The 23,062-nt window shown below is 43.7% G+C and overlaps 1 protein-coding gene across 3 annotated transcripts in view; it reads right to left on the bottom strand.

Annotated features, from left to right (window-relative positions):
* Nucleotides 1-3,069: 3,069 nt before the first annotated feature.
* Nucleotides 3,070-23,062, bottom strand: part of MCM9 (minichromosome maintenance 9 homologous recombination repair factor) — a 77,045-nt gene continuing 57,052 nt past the window's right edge. For 2 of the 3 annotated variants that reach the window (XM_084777313.1, XM_084777312.1), the window contains exons 9-13: nt 16,695-16,897; nt 15,677-15,880; nt 8,813-8,895; nt 8,257-8,402; nt 3,070-5,531 (exon numbers count right to left, since the gene is read on the bottom strand). In XM_084777313.1, the coding sequence (XP_084633439.1) occupies nt 4,085-5,531; nt 8,257-8,402; nt 8,813-8,895; nt 15,677-15,880; nt 16,695-16,897 (2,083 nt within the window). In that variant the 3' untranslated portion in view covers nt 3,070-4,084. The remainder of the gene's footprint in view (nt 5,532-8,256; nt 8,403-8,812; nt 8,896-15,676; nt 15,881-16,694; nt 16,898-23,062) is intronic. The other variant, XM_084777314.1, reaches the window with a different exon arrangement.

Below are 23,062 nucleotides of genomic sequence, written 5' to 3' on the forward strand. Positions count from 1 at the left end.
AAAATGCCTCCAAGCCTGTAGGGTATGTTCTTAGTGATCCACAGAGGAGATTCAGTCCATTGTGGGTTGTGCTACTCCTGGGCTGGTGGTCCTGGGCTCTATAAGGAAGCAGGCTGAGCATGTGATGGGGAAACCCAGTAAGCAGCACCCCTCCATGGCCTCTGCATCAGCTCCTGCCTCCACGTCCCGGCCCCGTTTGCGTTCCCGTCCCGAGTTACTTCAGTGGTGGACTATGATGTGGAAGTGTAAGCCTAATAAACTCTTTCCTCCCCAACTTGCTTTCGGCCATGGCGCTTCATCATAGCAATAGTAAGCCTAAGTGGGACATACAGCAAGACGACATCACAGTGAGTTCCAGGTCAGGCAGGACTATACAGTGAGAATCTATCTCAAAACCCCAAAAAGAGCAGAGCATGGTCTGCATTCATAGGGGCTCGGGGGGATGGTCAGTGGGCAAAGTGCTCACTGTCAAGCATGAGGACTTGAGTTCAGATCTCCAGGTCCACATAAAAGCTGAGCAAGGTGGATGTCTGTAACAACAGCCTTTGGGTGAGGTGGAGCCAGGAGGCTCAGGTTTAGTGAGAGCTGGTTAGAAAAAAATGAGGTGGAAAAATTTGAGATAGACATGAGCATCAACCCGTGCCTCCACATGCACAAGGACTGGCGAGTGCACTCATGCACACTCATGCATATACAGTGATGGGTGAGTGCACTCATGCACACTCATGCATACACAGGGAGGGGTGAGTGTACTCATGCACACTTATGAATATACAGTGATGGGTGAGTGCACTCATGCACACTCATGTATATACAGGGGTGGGTGAGTGTACTCATGCACACTCATGCATATACAGTGATGGGTGAGTGCACTCATGCACACTCATGTATATACAGGGGTGGGTGAGTGTACCCATGCACACTCATGAATATACAGTGATGGGTGAGTGCATTCATGCATATACAAGGACAGGTGAGTGTACTCATGCACACTCATGCATATACAAGGATGGGTGAGTGCATTCATGCACACTCATGCATATACAAGGATGGGTTGAGTGCGTCCATGCACACACATGCATATACAAGGATGAGTGAGTATAGTCATGCACACTCATGCACATTCATGCATATACAAGGATGGGTGAGTGCATTCATGCACACACATGCATATACAAGGATGGGTGAGTGTAGTCATGCACACACATGCATATACAAGGACAGGTGAGTGCATTCATGCACAAACGTGCATATACAAGGACAGGTGAGTGTATTCATGCACACACATGCATATACAAGGACGGGTGAGTGCATTCATGCACACACATGCATATACAAGGACGGGTGAGTGTAGTCATGCACACACATGCATATACAAGGACGGGTGAGTGTAGTCATACACACACATGCATATACAAGGACGGGTGAGTGTAGTCATGCACACACATGCATATACAAGGACGGGTGAGTGCATTCATGCACACACATGCATATACAAGGACGGGTGAGTGTAGTCATACACACACATGCATATACAAGGATGGGTGAGTGTAGTCATACACACACATGCATATACAAGGATGGGTGAGTGTAGTCATGCACACTCATGCATACACAAGGACGGGTGAGTGCATTCATGCACACACATGCATATACAAGGATGGGTGAGTGTAGTCATGCACACACATGCATATACAAGGATGGGTGAGTGTAGTCATGCACACTCATGCATATACAAGGACGGGTGAGTGCATTCATGCACACACATGCATATACAAGGACGGGCGAGTGTAGTCATGCACACACATGCATATACAAGGACGGGCGAGTGTAGTCATGCACACACATGCATATACAAGGACGGGTGAGTGTAGTCATGCACACACATGCATATACAAGGATGGGTGAGTGTAGTCATGCACACACATGCATATACAAGGATGAGTGAGTGTAGTCATGCACACACATGCATATACAAGGACGGGTGAGTGCATTCATGCACACTCATGCATATACAAGGATAGGTTGAGTACATTCATGCACACACATGCATATACAAGGATGGGTGAGTGTAGTCATGCACACACATGCATATACAAGAATGGGTGAGTGTAGTCATGCACACTCATGCATATACAAGGACGGGTGAGTGCATTCATGCACACACATGCATATACAAGGATGGGTGAGTGTAGTCATACACACACATGCATATACAAGGATGGGTGAGTGTAGTCATGCACACACATGCATATACAAGGACGGGTGAGTGCATTCATGCACACACATGCATATACAAGGACGGGTGAGTGTAGTCATACACACACATGCATATACAAGGACGGGTGAGTGTAGTCATGCACACACATGCATATACAAGGATGGGTGAGTGTAGTCATGCACACACATGCATATACAAGGATGGGTGAGTGTAGTCATGCACACTCATGCATATACTTCTTCCCCAAGGGAAAAAGCCCCAATGTCCATTTTTCCGCTTTAGTTCTAGAAAGTCTAGTAAAACCCAGAAAAAACCCATCATGCTAGGAGAGAAGGAATATTCAGGACCATACTATGCTTGAAGGTTCTGAAACAGTTGCAAAAATACATTACTTAAGCCATAGTCCTAATGCTTGTGAGTGGGTTTACGTGAATATGAAATACATGTAAAAATTACAGCTTGTACAAATAAATGTTTTATGAGCTGCTTAAGGTGCCTGAAAACACCTTAGTATTAAATATGTTCTAACAGTTTAAAATGTTTCAGAAAAGTAAGTCAATTTGGGAATTAAGTTTTAAATGCTCAAGAAGATTGGTTTCATAAACATTTGTAGTTTTTTTCCCTGTATGAATTTCACGAAGCAAACATTGACAGGGCACATACAGCTCTGAGTACTCTTCATGTCCAAAGTCCTGCAGTCGGTCCAGAACCAGTCACGGCTACAGTGCATCCTCTGAAGCCTGTCTGTAAGGACAGGGCCTAAGAGCCCGGCTGGAAACCAGTGAAAGAATTATAGAAGCACACAGAAGAGCAGACTTCGAGTCATCAACTCCCACCAGACACGGAAATGTTTGGCTTTATTTTATTTTGACTTATATATTTAGTATTTGTAGTGCAAGGGACTTAACCTGGGGATTCATACATGCTGGATAAACATTCTACTTCTGAGCCATATCCCAAGCCAAATTTTCTTGGTTTTTAAAAAAAGACAGCCTAGTAGAGATCACATTTCCATATTCACGCAGGTGTGAGCATGACTAATTTGCCACACTCCTTTTCTAACCACATGATTTCATTTGTATTGAAGGTAGACTCTGGAGTGAGAAAGAGTCAAAGGGAGGGATACTGGCTCAAGGGAAAAAGAAAAAGTCCAGGGCCAGTGCTTCCAGAAAGCTACTAAAAGAAAAAGTCCAGGGCCAGTGCTTCCAGAAAGCTACTGTGTGACTTTCCTCGAGGGGGCCATGGCGTGAAAACAAGCTTCTCAAAGATGGAAAAGCCTCAGTCCCTTTTAATCTGATGAGTGAGAGTAAACACAGAGGTCTATGAGAACCACATGACCTCGGCAAGTCACTCCCAACCTTAGAGAAGCTCACATCCAGTACATGCTGCGTAGAAAATACAAAGCAAAACAGAAAACCCTCATCTGCCTTGTTAGACGTATGAGGGCTGCCTTCTTGCTATTTGGTCTGGATGAGCGAAAGAAGAAACTTAGAAAAGAACTTCTCCATTAAAACCCATACAAACAAACATAACCCCAAACAAAACCAACACAACAAAAACAAACCAACCACCACCAACAACAACAAAAAGGTGAAAACCTAGAAATGCCCTGGGACAGCAAGTCATCTTCTTGTGAAAATGAAGCCTTAATTCACTCACCCCACGGGCTGGTATCACACTGACTAAAATTAATTATTTAGCACTTTTAATCATGAAAGTAATCCTGAAATCATGAGCCCAACAAGGGAGCTGGACCTGTGCACGGCACCAGGTCTACACTGTGTGCACACGTAACCACTGCGCCATACTTTGGCGGCACAGCTGAGATGGGGAAGACAGTGCTGGCCACAAAGCTTTTCACAATCATGGCTTTTTTCTCATCTCTTCATCCCAGTCAAAGTCTAATGCCTCGTCATCCAGTTCTGACAGAGCGAAGAGGGAGTGTGTGGAGACATTGGCTCTCTCAGAGGGCTGCTGCAGCTGAAAAGACTGTCTTTGCCCGCCTAGAAGCAGAGCCTTGGTTGCAGGAGGGCTGCGGCTTTTGTCCCCCAGATCCTTCCTCTCAGGAGGGAGGGATTCTGATTTGGATTCTGGAGGGGAAGTGAAGGAGAAGGTTGCCAGTCTGGCCAGCGTGCCAGCATGGACCCTGCCGCCTCTATTACTGCAGGGAACCCCTTCCTTTCTGTCTTTCTCACTGTCTAGATGAGACCGCCCAGGCTGCTTCCCAGGCTCCAGCTCCGGCTGAACAGGCCGTCTTTCAGGGCCCTGCTCCTGCTCCTGCCTTGGTCCCTCACTCTCTGGCGGCTGCCTTGAGAGCCCCTTTGTCTTGCTCTGCAGCTGGCCGGAGCATCTGTCTCCTGAGGTAGATGTCAACTTTCCTGGGCCTTCCACAGGCACAGCTGCTTCTCTTCTTGAACTTTGCCGGGGAGCTTTAGAACCGTCGACCGCTGTTTTCGGAGAACTGGGAGGCACAGGGCTGTGGCCCTCAGGGGGGTGGATCAGCTTTGTCTTGTGTTTAAATGTGAATCTGGCCAGCTTCGCCACTGGAGCATGTGTAGTCTCAACACTTTCAAGTTCAGGCTCTCCTACCTGAGCAGCTTTCTTTCTCTTTGTTTTGGGCGTTCCTGTTATTTTTTCTGGCCCGGGAGAAGGAGTGGACAGGGTCACGGGGGCCGTGGGTGGCAGTGGTCGCACTCTGGTTGTACCTGTGCACAAGCCCTGAGACCCCTTCTTTGGTAGCCTGGGGAGTCTGCGGGCCACTCGAGTCAGCCCAGAGTCCGGTTCCTCATCCTGTCCTGACAGTTCAGACACAACAGCTGCCTGTCTTGCCTTTGTATTCGTGACACGGTGTGACCTTAAGGGAGCATCTGTGGCTCCCGATGATGGAAGATGCCCAGCTTCTAATAATCTGCTCCTTTGCCCTGGCCCATTTTTCTCCTTGCCCTGAGATTGACTGTTGGAGATTTTCAAAGCCACATTTTCCTCAGTTGTTTTCAGATCAGGAGACACAACAGTGCTTTCTGGTTCAATCTCAGGAGTTGCCATGCGTTCAACCCAGTCTAAACCATCACTTCTGTCACCTCTGGGCTCAGAGGAGTGGTCAGTAAGTCCAGGACCAGGTGGGGAGTCGCCATTAGTTCTTTCCGTGGGACTCACAGCTGGGGAGGAGTCATGCCAGCTACAGCTCTGTCCCCGCTGTGCTGCAGTCTCGAGCCCTAGCTTGTCCCTTGGATCCTTTCCCAAGGAACCTGGAACTGCCTCTACCTCTAGTGACTGTGGCTGGCGTTGGTGCACACTGTCAACCTGTAAGCTGGGCAGAGACAAATAAGGAAAACATATTAAAAGGAAGAAAATCTACGCCTGCTTCTCATTTCTTTAGTCTCTAAGATGCCACCTGGAGGGTTTAAGAACAACGCATTTCAAGGAATACAAGTACAGTCATTGAGAACAGAGGAAATGGCCCTGAGTTTAGTGCTCTGGCAAGCATTTTCTTAGAACCTGGAAATGCAGTAAAACAAAGAAAACAAAACCAGGGTCTGGCCTACAATTTGAGCCATTTACTTTGCTTGATTTTTTGAAGATGCATGCAAAATGTTGACTCATAACCTTTCCCATGCCATGTTCAAACACAGGACTTTTGTGTGAGGCCTCACACAGAAGCTGGCACTGCTATATGGTGGCTCGGTGGTCTCGCTAGGCAGTGTGTGGATCAGAATTAAAGCCTGAGGTGAAGACTACAGTGTGTGAGAGCTCCTTCCAGAGGCATGAGGAGTCTGTGGCTCCTCCTCGCTGTTGCTGCCAGTGCCCGTCCACCCAAGCACAACAGAGCCTCTGGGCCTGTCCACCCTTTCCTGCAAAGCCCCGCCATGTTTCTACAGAGACTCCGAGCAGCTCTCCAGAAGTCTGATGCAGAATTAGCACCTGCTTACCAGCTCCGAATGAAGGATCTACTCGTGAAACCTGCTCCAAGTCTGGCGCATTAAAAGCTGAGTGCGAGGTAGAAGAACCTCTTTCTAGCAAGACTTATAATTCCCAAAGCAGGTCCTTTAGAAGGTCTTTCTTAACTTAGAAATGTCAGCTCATGTGGTAAAATATATGACCCTGCTTCCATGTGCTACATCTAAAGGAAATTACACTCAAAAGCAGAGGAGGAAATTATTCTAAAATTCATGTGCAGCAATAGAAAAAAGAATTTTAAATATAAATTATTTAAATATATTAAAAAGTTAGTATATAGTTTGAGGAAATACGATTACATTTGATTTTTGTTCTCTTATTAATTCATTAATTCTAGTTTTTTCAAAATGCACAAAGAATACACATTATTTTTATAAAAGTAGATTACAAATATCTCACATACAGGTTTAGAAATATCAATGGAGTAATATGCTCATGTTCCTTGTTTCTGATTTGGGTTACACCCAAACAGAAAGGCAAGTAGCTTTCAAAATCACTACCATGAAGTGGACATTTCAGCAGCAGATGAACATCAGAGTAGTCACAATGGTTAAAGCTGTGTAAGGACAGCTTCAAGGCTGAGGGGTCTCAGAAGAAGAGTGTTTGGTCCTGTTATGTTAGTCTCATTCTTGCTTAGGAATTAAATTGCTGCATAAAATTTCTGCATCTGGGCTACACCATCCTAAAGCCAAGTGACATTCCTGCCCTGTGATTTGAGTAGACAGAACAGCCATCAGTTGAGGTAGCTCCCAGCAAGGTATTTTCTAGAAGAAAGTATGGGGAAATATGAGTGCTTTTACTACTGAGGTCTATTAGGAAACTCTTTCCTAGAAGGCAAAACATCTAGGCTAGTTGGGTTCTATGACTGGATGAGATAGGCTTCAAGTTGGATCTTGAAGCTAATTCTCCCTTAGGGTGAGGCTTTGAGGAGCAAACCCAGAGTGTGCATGATAAAGAAGTGACAGTAGGAAAGACTATTTAAGGAGAGTTCAGGCTTGCCTTTTGGATAGTCAAATATACTTCTCCCATTCCATTCAGTCTAGGAGAGCCATTTCAAATACAAGATGACTAATCCCAAGTCTCATGTTCCTCTTTTCTTGAATCCAGCATTTATCAGTTCCGGTAGCATGGGCTGGTCAAAATGAGCAGACTCTCCCAGGCACAGCCGAGCCAAGCCCAGCTGAACCTTGAAGGAACCAGCTCCACCTAACCATACATGGCTCTGGGTCATAAAAGCAGTGAGGACCAAAGGAGACGGTGATTAATTTCACACAGTGCCAGCTCACTGCAGCCTGACACCGGCTACTAGTGAATAAAGCTGGCCCTGACCCATTCACTCCCCAGGGGAAGTGTGCGCAGGCTTGACAGATTAGAAGCGGAACGCTGCCGGAAGAAGCCAGAGCATCAATGGAGTGGAGAAATGGCAAGAAAAAGATTCTCAATGTCTGTCTTAATGCAATCAACAATCCAAGTGTGGGCGGCTGCTCAGCTTTAACATGCACTCCATCCGTTCTCTGACTTGGAGTTAACACCAGTTCTCCGTGGAGGTGAGATATGAAGGCACTCTGACTGATCACGAAGGTGCCCGAACAGACAAACAGTCTTACCATTTCTTGCTCTTGTTTCTGAGGTGAAGATTCAAAGTCTAGCTTTACACAGACCCATGCACTTAGGGAACACTGAAGCTCAGGCCAAATGTCTTTAGGTAAAAAATCCCACATTTTAATTTACTTAACATATTACTCCCATGTCCTTTCCAGGCGTGTTATCCACATTTTCACAAGTGATGAGTTCTCAAACACTGCTCTGCCATTCCCCACTTGTTGTCCCAGCCACCATAATGTGGAGCACAGAGGCAGCCATCTTCGTGAACCAGCCTGAATTCCTAATTCCCAAAAAAACTAAGCTCTAAAATAGTGAGGTTTTTTGTTTTTTCTTTTAAAGACCCTGAGTTTATACAGTAATGGGTAACTGAGACGATGCCTGGCATCGTTTTCTGCTAACTTTATACTTCCTGTTCCACTAAATGTCAGAGCAGCAGCTTCCTCTGTGTGCCTTTCTTTGTTTTCTCTCCTTACCTTTCAAGTCTTCTAAGCTCTTCCTGCAAGAGGCTCTGGAGTCCCAGCTTCTCCAGAATAAGTTCACACTGCCTCTGGTACTGTGCCCGTGGGCTTTTAGGGAAGGAGGTGTGAAGAGCATTCACACCTCCTAGCAGCGCACCTCCCTGAGGGTGGAGAAAACACCAGGGACAGTCAAAGATCAACTAGCATGGAATTAAGGACACACTAGGGACCACTGTCCCTGGCGGGAAAGACCAGTGCCCTGTGCCCTTATCTGGGGCATCACAATCCCAGAACCTTTCCCAATTTCTCCTGTAGGGCAGCGGGTGACCACTGGGCCAGGAAGCCTCGTGTCACCAGGCAGGGCCTGAACACCCCTAGGCTTGCTGAAACTGCGTCTTCCCATTTATAGGTAAAGGCAATGGCAACGGCAGAGTGAAGGTCTCCATCCGTAACAGCTCTTTCACTTTTGGATCTTTCCAGGAAGTATAAGGTACAGAATTTGATCATTTTTACAATTTTAGTATGTTAGTAGCATGTCATTAAAAAAATAGCTTGTAACTAGGGTCCTTACCTGCATGGAGGACTCCATCACTGATACCACTGTAATAGCGTCTTCCAGAGTCACGGTATTGCGAAACATCAGGCGAGCATGCGCTAAGACAGCAAGACACTTTTAGGATTATCTGATGTGATAAGCATAATCCTTTGACTTCTCCACCCTCTAAACTTGCACTTTATGGATGAGCCAAATTAACCATCAGTTAATTTAACAGGAACAGGCAACTACCTTTAAAGTAGTTTCTCCAGCAAGAGGGCTAGCCCTGCATAGGCCACAGAATTTTGTGTATTTATCTGAGAACATTCTAGACTCTAGTAAAAAATAAGGCACTGTAAAAATATCAATGTAATATTCAGAAACTTTTATTCTTCATTTTTTACTCTCATTTAAATATATGAAATTAAAACTCATTTCTCATCCTGGGCATCTCTTTTATCTATGATTTACGAGCTTTTTAAGGCACCAATCTAGCATGCAAGAATTTTTAAATATTTCTTGCCAGACTATTAGCTATGAATCCTTGAATAAAATGAGGTTCATTTGTTTTATGGCATTTTTATTAAGTTTACATGATATGATACATTTAATTCATGTGAATGTTATTAATTTGAACATGGGTAAAATACACATGCTATCTGACATACATGCTAGCTGCATGTGTACGCCTAAGTCCTAAGCCTTCAGGATAAGATGGGGTACAGCTTTGCTGACTTGGTGATAAGAGCAGGCATGAGACAGTGGGCGTCAGGTGGGCGATGATCTTCACTCTCCCTTCTGTCCTTCATTACCAGTTTCCTAGCCTATCCCCAGCACTGTAACAGAAGGCTCGCGGAGCCTGTCTTCCCTGGGGACTGCACTGAACCCTGCTGAGAATCAGCTTTCCTCTCTTAACCCATCCTTGGTGTCAACTGCCTATTACAGCTAGGGACACTCTGCACCTGGGAACCAGTGGCTACAGTGGGCTGGGACTCAGGCGATTTCTGTCCTCTTTTCCTGTCCCCCCCCTCCCCCCTATGACAATCTCTCTAGTCTCACCCCTAGCCCTGTAGCACACTGCTTGCAGAGACCTGTCTTCCCAACCTACCTCCATTCTAGGGAACTCTGCCAAACTTTGGAGTGGACCCAGCTTTCCACCTTCCCGTAGATCCTCTCAGACCCCACCCAGTTTTGGTTGTTTTTTTGTTTTTGTTTTCAAGATAGGGTTTCTCTGTGTGCCCTTGACTGTCCTGGACTCTCTTTGTAGACGAGGCTGGCCTTGAACTCAACAGCAATCCGCCTGCCTCTGCCTCCCAGGGGCTGGGACTAAAGGTGTGCGCCACCACGCCCGGCTAGACCCCACCCTTCTAGCCTATCCCCATTCCTTCCTGGCAGCCCCCAATACTAGAAACACTTTCTACCCTGGGCCCCAGAGGCCACACCCAGCAGGGACCCTCACAGTCCTCAGTCTCCCCTCACCCAGCCTCCACCTCCTTCCGCCCCAGCTCCCTTCTCCGCAAACTCCAACTCTAGCTTCAGACTCTGGGCTCCCCTCATCCTCAGTCACTGGAGACGGCAGCTCAGGCTTCAGACCCTGGGTCCCCACAGCCTTCCCATCCCTGTTTCTCTAGATAATTCTTTACCTTACTGCAACATACTTGCAGGACCTCCTCTTTCCACCACAGCTCCACCTCCCTGGGGCCCCCGACTCTAGGTGTCAACAGGATCCCCTCAGACCTTTCCTGAAGTCACACTCAAATCCTGGCCACCGCTATGACCCTATGCAGGACCCAGGCCCTGCAGAAGCACCCTACCAGCTAGTCCACAGCCAACACGCTTTCCTAAGAGGTTGAGAGGCCAACGGAAAACAAAGGAACAGTCACTCCAAAAGATAAGGTCAGATAGCAACAGCTAGTATCACAATCATCCCAACTCCTGATGCCTAGACATTACACAAAAACACAACCAACAACAAGACAATCTGCCTCCACCAGATCCCAGCAGTCTTATGACAGATAGTTGAAGCACAAAACAAGACCTCCAAAATAGCTATTAAGGTCCTTAGCGAGGACATGAATGCATCCCCTAAGGAAGTCTGTGAAAAGACAAACAGTAGAATAATATAATGAAAAATTCATGACATAAAAGTAAAATTTAACAAGAAACTAGAATCACCAAAACCAAAACAACACCACAAACTAAGATAACACTGGAAATAAAAAATTTGGAAAGTAAAAAACAAACAAAAGCTCATAGGTAAGACTCACCAAAAGAGAGAATCCCAGGCATCAATGATACAAAAGCAGTAATGGATACCTCAGTCAAAGAAAATGTAAAATCTCAAAAAAAAAAAAAAAAAAAATCCAGACACAAAATTTCCAGGAAATCTGGGACTCTATGAAAAGATCAAATCTACAAACAATAGAAACTATTTGTAGATAGGCAGAGAAGAAACCCAGGTCAAAAAGCACAAAAAAATATTTTAATGAAATCATAAAAGAATGAAAAATTTCTCTAACTTGAAGAAGCAGGTTTCTATCAAGGTACAAGAAGCCTACAGAATACAAAACAGACAAGACTAGAAAAGAAATTCCTGGCTGGGTGGTGGTGGCGCACACCTTTAATCCCAGCACTCGGGAGGCAGAGATAGGTGGATCTCTGTGAGTTCGAGGCTAGCCTGGTCTACAGAGAGAGTTCCAGGATAGGTAAGGCTAAACAGGGAAACCCTGTCTTGAAAAACAAAACAACAACAACAACAACAACAACAACAAAAAAAGCCCAAAAAAATGAAAGAAAGAGAAAAAGGAATTCCCCATAGCATATAATAATCAAAATACTAAATGCATCAAAGAAAGAATATTAAAAACTGCAAGGGGAAAAAGACCAAATATAAAGGGAGAACCACTGGAATAATCCCTGAGTTCTCAGAGGATACTCTAAAAGCCAGAAGGGCCTGTGTGGATATTCTACAAACTCTGAGAGACCACAATGCCATGAAACAACTACACGCAACAAAACTTTCAATCATAGGCGATGGAGAAAAGAAAACACACCATGATAAAAATCAAACTTAAGCGGCGTCTATCTCCACATCCAGCTCTGTAGAAGCGCTAGAAGGAAAGCTTCACTTTGAAGGGCCAGTCACACCCAAGAAAACACAAGGATTAAATAACCACAGTCTAGCAAATCAACAGAGGAGGAAAGACCTCAAACCATAACAACAGGATAACGGAAATCAACAAATGCTCATTGCTACTTCTCAACCCTAATGGTCTCAATTCCCCAACAAAAAGACACAGACTAACAGACTGGATTAAAAAATAGGATCCATCTCTCTGCCACATTTAGGAAACACACCTTATAATCAAGGATAGTCGTCACCTCAGGGTAAAAGAATGGGAAAGATATCCCAAGCAAATAGCCCAAGAAGCAAGCTGGTGCAGCCATTTTGTTACCTGACAAAACAGACCTCAAGCCCAAAACAATCAGAATAGATAGGAAAGGATACTACATACCCATCAAAGAAAAAATATACCAAGAGAATACTGTATATCTAAATATTTATGCACCAAAGGGGACTAAAGTTCATAAAAGAAACACTACTATAGGTAAAAATCACATATTGATCCTTAGACAGTGGTAGCAGGTGATTTCAACAGCATAGGCACTAAGATCCAACAATTAATAAATGGGACCTTATGAAACCAAACAGCTTTCACATGGCAAAGGTTACCACCATTTGGACAACGTAGCAGGCCACAAAATAGGAACAGATCTTTATTAATTATACATCCAACAGAGGGATAATATCTAAAACATAAAAAAGACTAAAAAACAAAAAACTAGACAGGAAGAAAATAACCCAATAAAAATGAGGTACAGAAACCAGGTGTGGAGACTCATACCTTTAATCCCAGCACCTGGGAGGGTGCAAAGGAAGGCAGATCTCAGAGTTTGATGCCAGCCTGGTCTATGGAATGAGTTTCAGGACAGCCCCTATCTTGAAAATCCAATAAAGAAATAAAGAAAAGAAATGAAAGACACACTAAAAAGATCTTTAAGGCGGGGAGGCTGGAGAGGTGGCTCAGTGGTTAAGAGCACTGACTGCCCTTCCAGGGGTTCTAGGGTCAACTCCCAGCACCCACATGGCAGCTACAACTGTCTGTAATTCCAAATCCAGGGGATCTAACACCCTCATACCAATGCACATAAAATAAACTTAAGTAAGTTCCTTAAAAATGGGGTATGGATAAACAGAGAGTAGTGAAAAGATGAAACACAAAGGCTGAAAAGCACTTGGACACTTGCTCATTCATGTTCCCTGATGCTCTACTCATAACAGCCAGAAATTGGAAACAGCTTAGATGCCCACCAACAGATTAATGAATAATGAAAACGTGGTTAATTTACATAATATAAAAATACTCCTTTGTTTAAAAAAAAGAAATTATGAAACTCATAGAAAATAGATATATCTTTAAAAAATTCATCCTGAGTGAGTTAACTCAGACCCAAAAAGACAAGTTTGTTATGTCTTCTCTTATATGTAGATGTTAGCTTTTAAGCCTTCAGTAGGCATGCTGTAACTGAGTAAGGGACTAGGAGGAGGCGAAGAATCTCCTAAGGAACAAGAAATAGAAAAAATACATATAAATGAAGGAAATGTAAGTGGAATCACCAAATAATATGGGAGACAAGGCCCCAACTGGACACCTCTCACCATCAAGTGAACTCTCTAGTGCCACAGATGGGTTGTATCTAATTGGGCTGTTGGTCAAGACACCCTCTCGAACCTCCCCCCTCAAAAAACTCAGGCTGTCATCAAGGCTGTTGGTTACTCTCCACAAACTGACGATAAGGCCCTTTTGCTGAAGACAACACCTAGATACTCACTGAACATGAAGAATTCCAACTTGTGCCTAACTAGAGCCTTTGCCCCAACTGACTGGTGTTTATGGTACTGGAAACACTCTGTAAGCTATCCAGGGACAAGCCAAACATCAAGCCATCTACAACCCTTCAATCTACAACAGTGACCTGTCTGCATAATATACTGGTACAATAGTGGTACAAAAGTTGTGAGAGTAACAACCAGTACCTGACTGGATTTAAGTCCACTCCACAAGAAAGAACATACCTGGCACTGCTTGGATGACTAGACAGGCCACAGACCTAGGGGAACATCAAATACTACTGTTCTGCTTTTAAATATGGCAAGATAATGATGCCTAACGACCTTCTGCTATATTCATACAAAACTGACTTGCTCAGCAATCATCAGAAAAGCTTCACTGCAGTAGATGGGAAAAACACAGAGACAACAACTGGACAATATAGAGAGTAAGAGACGTTGGAACACACAGTGCTAGATGCGATGCCTTCATCAAACACCTCCCTACAGGGCTCAGGGAACTATGGGGGAGAGGAGGCATAAAGATTATGAAGAACAAGTGGGGATGGAAACCACCAAGGAAACAGCGTCTTTTAGATACAACAGGAGGATTGACACGCATATGACCTCATAGAGACTGTGACAGCATGCACAGGTCCAAGCCACATGGGGTCCCAATTATGAGAAAGAAGTGGACACAAGCTCCCACCCCTAACACAGAAGTTATCTCCAACTGACAACCCCTAAAAAAGGGAAAAATCAGCTCTTTCCAATGGAGTCTGGGTATAAAACATGATTAAGAGCTGGCCCAATGCCCTGCCATGAATAGTTAAAACAAAACAACCCCAACGGTATGTTTGAAGATGTTTTGTCTCATATTCTTTTTTATCTTACTGATCTGTTGTGTATATATTATGGTTTCCGCTTATGTGTTTTTATGGATTTTTTTGTGAGTGTGTATTTTTCTCTGCACGTATGTGTCTTAATGCCTTTTCCTTTTTTGTTATTTTATTCTTGCTTGAGTGCTTGCTTGTTTTCTAAAAACAGAGCGAGGGAAGGAAGGCGTGGAGTTGGAAGGGTGCTGAGGTGGGAAGGATCTGGAGGAGATGAAGGAGGAGAAGTGTGATCAGAATGTATTCTACGGAAAAGTTTAATATTATTTTAAAAATAAGAGTAGGCATGGATCACAAGTGGCGATTACTGGATAAGATCCAGAAACACTACACAGGAAACAATTCCAAAAAACAAGAAGCTCTACTAGTCATAATGCTGGGAGAGCCACTCCGGAGAAACAGTACTGCAAAGAGACTTTCTAAATAGCTTACGTTGTGGGAGGTCCAGAAATGGCGAAGATGAACTCCATAATCTCTGTCTATCCTTAGAAGCACGGGACTCATGGCCTTTACTTTTAATTTATAAAATTAAAACAATCATTTTAATAATGTGTGTGTCCAAGTGTATGTGTTGTGTGGTGTGTGTGTGTGTGTGTGTGTGTGTGTGTGTGTATGTGTGTGTGTACTCACGCACATAGGCACATGTACATTACAGGTATGCAGGAACCCACAGAGGCCAGCAAAGGGCATCAGATCCCCAGGAGCTGGAGTTACTTTGACATGGATGCTGAGAACCAGGCTTGCAAACTCAGGTAGTGGAGCCACCTCTATAGCTCTCATTTTTAATTTTTGCAATTACATTTATTTATTTGTGTGTTTGTGTTTGTGCTTGTGTGTGTGTGTGTGTGTGTGTGTGTGTGTAGGTCAGAGGACAACTTGTGGGAGTCAATTCTCCCCTCCATCATGTGGACCAAGGGACTGAATTTAGGTCATTAGGCTTGGGGCAAGAACCTCTATCAGCTAAGCTATCCCATCTCCTGACAGGCTCTAAGGCTTTGCTTTTTAAGTGACCCCATGTACCTCAGAGTGGGGATTACTCTTATCTTTGAATGCATGGTGCATGCTCTGTATGGACTAGGCACTCAATAAAAATATAATTTGTAAAATGAAACAAACCTTCTGCTAATCGGATCAAGCTTTCCAACAGGCGGATGGTAGTTCGCGCTGCATTCCGGGAATCGCTCTGCCTTTGCATTTGATAGTAACGGAGAAGTACTTGATTGCTCCCGTCAGACAGTGTGGGCTGGAGATTCCTAATGAGGCAGAAGTAGGTTTTCATCTTCTCCATGCTCCACAGACTCTCTGATTTACTTGGATAACCTATGTACATCACACATGGGATCAGTAAACTAAAAGGCATTGGAAAATATATATTTTTAGAAATTTGAGAGCATTTCTATATATGCTTTAATATCTATCTGTCCATCCGTCCATCCATCCATCCTTTTTTTTTTTTTTTTTTTTTTTTTTTTTTGAGACAGAGGCTCTCCACAGAGATATCCCTGGATGTCCTAAAGCTCACAGAGATCTGCCCGCCTTTGCCTCTCATATGCTGGGATTAAAGGTGTACACCACTACACCAGCTCCTAACCACTTTTTCACAGATAAGCTTCAGGTTTTATGTCCACTGAAATCTAGATCTATTTTGTAGCATGCAGTTCCAGAATAAACTGTCTTATGATATAAGATTAATAATAAGAAGCCCCTCCCCAGTGTGTAAATCATTCAGAAAAATTCTGGTCTCACTTATAGTAATAAGGACTTGAATAGGTCTAATTAAAAACAAAAACGCTCTAACATTTATGGATCTCCACTTTATAATGCATTCAAGTTTTCTATGTATGCAAGAGTAGTAATTTTGTACCACAAGGATGTCTCTTATCAGAAAGTATAGGTATGCATTGCACACACATATATGCAAATGTAGGTCCACTCTGCCCTCATGGTGGTGGTGGAGAGAGCCCCGTTCCCTCCTGTTCAGTATTCTGGAAGCACTAACTGGCTCCTCCACTGCCTTCTGTCTAAGAATCCATTCCCTGTCAACACAGACGTCTTGAGTATTTAATTCAAGGGGCATGTCCTTCGGTTAGGTCTACTCTTTCCTTGTCACGGTGAGCGATTTACCTTCACCTACCTTTATTTTCTAAGATAAAGGAAGAAATTATACGATCCCAGTCTTCATTCCTAGTGTCGAGCAAAACCAGGATGAGGTCAAAACGACTTAAGAGTGGGCTGCCGAGGGCAATGTTCACAGACACGGACTCCTGGGGGTCGTACTGGCCTTTGGGGTTCGTTGCTGCCAGGATGGTGGTCCTTGTGTTCAGCTTACAAACAAGGCTACCAAGATAAAGGCAAGAATTCATTCACTGAGATTCAGGCCCGAAGCAGGATAGCACTTGTTAGTAAAATGGGGCTGTACTTGTACCTTAGAAATCTACACTTCAGTGAAGGAATACAGAGCGCTAGAAGGAGAGATCGCAAATGCCGAGTTCAAACACGATAAACTGCAATGGGTATCTTGAAGAGAATGGTTCAATCAACACCCTTTCCTACGATGACCAGAGCCCTGCCAGGACTAAGGGGTGTACAGAATTAAACCGGCATGGATAAGATACTGGAGGAGTTTGTGCTCTACTCCCTGCAATCTAATTCAAGGCAGCATACAGGTTAAAGTTACAGTGGAAATAAGCAGCATGTATTTGCCTATCTAGATGAAGCAACTTTTGAGCCAGACCCTTCAAGTTATCTGAACATGATTACTGGAAAACTGTGTGTAGTGTGGAGGATAGGAGAGGCTGATACTGGGAAAGGGTTGGAGCAGAAACTTCCTATGTATTTGGTTATTTTGTTTTGATTTTTCAGTTGTCTGTCATCTATCTATCTATCTATCTATCTATCTATCTATCTATCTATCTATCTATTGATCTATCATCTATTAATTTACCTATAAATCTGTATCAGTCAGGATTCTATACAGGAACCAAACTGATCGAATGAATATATATAAATGAGGTTATTTAAGTGGCTTATAAGCTTTGGTTCTTTTTGTCCAACAATGGCTGTCTACCAATGAAAATTCCAAGAATCCAGTGGTTGGTCAGTCCACAAGGCTGGATGTCTCAGCTGCTCTTTAGTATACGAATCCCAATGGCGTGAGCTCTAACGCCAGTGAAAAAATAGACTACTTTGCCAACCAGAGTGAGAGCAAGCAGGCAAAGAGCAAAGTTTCCTTCTTCCTCCCTTTATACAGGCTGTCACCAAAAGGTATGGCCCAGAATAAAGGTGGATCTTTCCACCTCAAAATACCCAGATTAAAAGTAACTCTTCCCACTTTAAATGATTTAATTAAGGAAATTCTTCACAGGTGTACAGATACTTAGCCTTTAGTTAATTACAGATGTAGTGAAGGTGCCACAAGACTCATGTTCCCTTCTAACCCCGGTGCCTTCAACTTACTATGTAACGCACATCAGCTTCAAACTTAGACTCAAGACTCTCTGGCCTTAGCTTCTCTCAGACTAGGACTTAAGACACAAACCACCTGGCCCGGCTTTGTTTTCATTATTCTAGATGTGAAAGAAAAAGGGTGAAGAAGGAGAAGGAACTCAAGAACACATCTAGAGTCAGTTTAACGTGTAGATTTGAGGAACAATTATGCGGAAGGACTTGGTGGATGGACTGGAAGGGCCAGGGCCACCTGAGGCAAGTGACATGCGAGCACAGTGAACAGCCTGGTAAAAGGGGTACACGGTCCTAAGCAAGGCAGCACAGGGACAGGGATGGATGGGGCTTAATTAAGTATCACTTTAAACGTGCCATATTTACTAATAGTACAAGTGTAATGCTCTTATCTATGAGCGTGTGCTCTGCACTTGACAGCCATGTTTAGAGTAGATCCCAGCCTCTCTGAAGTCACGGTCCTGTGACATCAGCAAACGTGTGCTATAGCTGTCCATCCCCATTCCATTTCCAGGTGTCTCTAGCAATTACTTCATTCCCTAAGGCTGAAAACAGTTTAAGAATTTTTATGTGTGGCGAATGGCACTAAAAAGCCACTCACTGAATGAGACAAAGACAAACAAGTCACTTTTACCAAAATCTCAGCCCCCTCCCCCTTTTAAAGCTTAGTTGAAGAGAAATCAAGCGGGTGGCCCACCTTGTACAGTTTATATGCCAAACTGGCAGATATGGAGAGCTTGAAATCCCATCTTATTACTTCATTGTGACAGTGGCTTCCACTAACCCCACACGCACACTGGCCACCCTGGGCGATGCTCCCTGCACTCACTGTAAGATAGGAAGGTTTCTGCAGGAATGGCAAGGAATCAAAACAAAGCTGCATCGGATGTGCCTGCAACACAGACTCCATCTCTCTGACCAACACGTACAGGATGTTTATGGTGTGCAAAGGACTGTGCTGAGAAGTCACTATAGTTTAGAACAGAACTGTTAAGATGGCAGTTAGTGGTGGGGTGCTGGTGTCAGTGCAGACACCTGGGTATCAGAGAACAGCTTCATAGCATTCTATGACACAAGAAAGACAATGACATGCAGTCACAGAAAGGAGTGTTTTTCCTGAGGCAACAAGGGGAAAACTGGAAAGAGTAAGTTTAAAGAAGATCTGGCTGAGGTAAAGGCCAAGCAACCAAAAGCAGGAGGATGGATAGAAGAAGAGACATGGAGTGAGGAGCCAGGCAGATCCCTGGCAAGGAGGGATGGGCATGGGGCCAGATGGTCTCTGGACACTCGGGAGAGGGGAAGGCGGTTGCAGACCTGTAACACTACATTTCTGCTAAAATCTGAGTAGGCCTTAGAAAACCAATAAGGCATACACTTAGGTGCTCAATATTTCATGCACAGCAGTGGCTTACTAAATAACTACTGAGTGAACGAATTTACAAGTTAGTGCAACTGAGCTCATTTTTAAAATCACAAATGAACTCCACCTTCTTCAGTGATAGTAATAAAAATGTCGTATCTGTAGTATCAAATGCTGAGATGTATAGATATAATCTCTAACCATCCCTGACGTTAGGTGTTAGCATGATAAACCTGGAAAAAGCATAGACGCCTGAGACAGACTTGCTGGGAGCTGCCTGAGAGCAGCTGCTGGAGGACTCAAGGCAAGGTCAGCGGTCCTTCGCTTCTGGACTGTTCCCTGTGAGCTGACTCAGGGCAGGCATGCCACTTCTGTGCTCTTAAGATCTGCCTGATGCGTTCAGGTGTCTGCTTACTTGTCTCACTTTCTGAACTACATTTCGACTCCCTCAAGGGACTGATTTATTACTATCATCCCTATCATTACTAACATTCTCTGGCAATGTTCCATAAGTAGACATTAATTAAAAAGTAAAAATACAGCTTCACCTGGTTTAGTGTTTCTGAAACTCAGTTTATTTTAATATGTATAGCTTCAACAGTCTAGAAGCATGATGCTGACACACACATTTTTCTGCAATAGCTTTAAGGATAGAAAACACTGCAGATTCTGAAAAAGCTACTTTTCCACTTATTTCATCCACATGTTTAAATTTTCTGCAAATCATGACAGGCTGTTGTGTGTGACGGCCTCCCATCATGTTCCCTACACCTCTTTCTGGACTAATCCCCATGTCTGCTCATAGCCATCAGAACAATCCTATGTTGCTCCTTTCACATTAACTCCAGCCTATGGAGCGCTTCCTATAACCAAACCAAATTTTATTTCCTTTTCCCTGGTAATGAAAACTACTTCCCATCTCCCTTCACGGGTGAGAAGGGCTATCATACCAAGTCTGGGCAATAACACACACAAATGTACCACTTCCAGGTGTCACTTCCAGGTGTCACAGCCTCTAATCGCCTTCCTGCACAATACTCCATACTTTTTCTTTGTGAACTAGGAAGGACAAAGCCCTGGAGTCAGAGTCACCCTGGGAAGGGCCTGTGCCTGAGGGGGTGTGTACAACAGGACCATCCTCCTTCAAGCTGCATTAGATGGGAACACAAACAAGATAAACTTTCCTTGGTCACAGACGTTCCTGTTTTACATGAGAGAGAAGGCCAGAAGAAAGAACTGACCAGGTCTTATGGAAAGTGAATGACAATAATGAAAATTTGAGGTTTAAAAAAATGATGGGAAAAGTTATGTTAAACCCCAGACAGTAGAAGGCAAAACTGAAAAGTCTTTGAACAATAAAGATCCAGCAAGCTGCTGGAATTGTATAAAGTGATTTAGATTACAAAGTCTTCTACTTAAGTGACATTAATATAGCCATGGATCAGCAGTTGAAGCCACCCCACATCTCTGGCACAAATCTCTGGCCACAACTGCTGAGGGACACAAACAACCCAAGTGTGCACAGAGGTATAGTGGAAGTTTTGGTTTCTTTAAAAACTCAGTTATGTTATGTAAACATGTTGTTTTAATCCCAAGTGTAGGATATTAGGCTGCTTTAGTTTGTCTACAGCTAATGGTTGCCTTGTACGGGGTGTGGTCTATGCCAGCTGGAGTTAGTGGAATCTGAGGACTCTGGGAGAGTATAAATACCATAGCACAGAGAGAGGAAGGCGCTTCAGGGAGATGGGTGGAGAAGGAAGAAGGCTGCTTGTTTGTCCTGATGCATTTGCCATTTGCTGTTGCTGGACTGCTAGGTATCCTGACGACTGAGAATGGTGTTTCCCCAGAGAAACCACCAACTCTGGGCAGCGAGAACTAAGTCTAAAGAAGGTCCACATCACCTGACCCTTCCAGCCTTCTTTCTCTCCTACCTGGGCTCAGGGGCTTGGGAGGAAGTGGAGGCATTAAGGAACCCCAAGTAAAATAAGAGTTAAAAAATAGCACCTACACAGAGGAAAGAACAGATATTCAACTTTAAAGTGCTCCAACACATGCTACAATATGGGTAGATTTGAGTGTACCATGGTAAAGTAAAATGCAATAACACGATTTATGTGAAGTATCTAGAATAAACAAATTCATAGACACAGAAAAGCAGGGTTTAGCAGGAAGCAAAACAGGGCATCAATGAATTATGGTTTCAGTCTATAAGACAAAGAACTTGAAAAACAACTACATAACTCTGTGATCAGTAGGTTTTGCTTTGCAACTTTACACTCCCACCCCACCCCAGGAGTGGAGAATGGAGTCACACATTAATTTCCTAACACCTGGTGTGATGGAAGTGGGAGATAGGACCCTTGGGAGGTCATGAGGGCAGGTCCCTAACAACGGGATTAGTGTTTGACATAAGCCAACAAACCTGGTGTGTTAATCTACTGTATGCTGGAGAAGTTAGCCCACTCTGACTAGTGAGATCCTTTCTAGTATGGTGCAGACTCTTTCAGCATGGCAAATGCAACAGCAAAAGCATGAGCCCATAAAGCAGGTTGGGATGCATCCGTCACATAAAGGGCTATCTCACATTCCTATATTAAGAGAGCCCCAGTTAAAAAAACACAGCTGCTAAGCACAAAGTAAGATTAAAAAAAAAAACCTGTAGAGCTAGACAAAGTAAAAACACACTGATGGTATTGCAACACACAGGTGCTTGCACACCATATGCACACACATACAAAGTTTTCCAGAGCTAGGAACAGTGCTACATGCTTGTCCCAGCCATCTGAGACTCTGGAGCAGGAGGAGCTTGGGCCCACGAGTTCGAGGTTAGTATGAGTAATGTGGCCAGATGGCACTGCCTCACCCAACGGTTCTAGGTTAAAGCAACATGCGCAAGGAAATGAAACAGTTGGTCTTCAACATCTACCATTTGGTTACTGACATGATTTGCATTTTTGTAAATGCTAGGCATCCTGAGAATTATTTTTAAAAACCTCTGTTTATATTCTGATTGTAATAAGCCTTTACATTGCAGAAATCACCTTGGTCCCCTTCCAATTTCTTAAGTATTCCAATGGGAAATGTATGGGCTATAATACGTCTGTGTAGGTACATGCTCATCATGTGAAGATGATGAAGATGATGAAGAAGATGAAGATGAAGAGCCTGAACTCAAAAGGCAACTTGGGCAATAAGCATAGATAATGAAATAATTAAGTTTATAGTTCTTATTTTTTAAAACAATTATTACCCTTTAGTATGTATGAAGTGGCATGTTTAAAAAACACTCAGAGAAATTTCCCTGTACCTCTCTATAGAACGGTCTACACTAATATCCTTAATGGAGACCATAACCCAAATCAAGAGACTTCCCTAATCAACAACTTAGTCACTTGAGATGTGGGAAAGGGAGAAAACAAAAGCAGGTATCTTCATGAGTTCTTGAAAACGATGCCCTAAGAAAGTGCTGACTGCCTCAAAGAAAAACCTGCAGTGGCTGAGAGGCGGGCCAGAGTATATGACTGATGGCTGTAGGAGAAAAGACTCACACCTCATAGGACCACACTTAAAGAGCCAAAAAAATAAAGACAAGGGAAGGGTTTTACTAAGACTAAAATTCAAAGTAGCCTGTACCTTTAATTTTTAGAAGAATTAATGATTATGTATTCCTTTCCCACTCAGCC

This window comes from Acomys minous, assembly GCF_964271855.1.
Source record: "Acomys minous genome assembly, chromosome: 3".
In the NCBI taxonomy this organism is placed as follows: Eukaryota; Metazoa; Chordata; class Mammalia; order Rodentia; family Muridae; genus Acomys; species Acomys minous.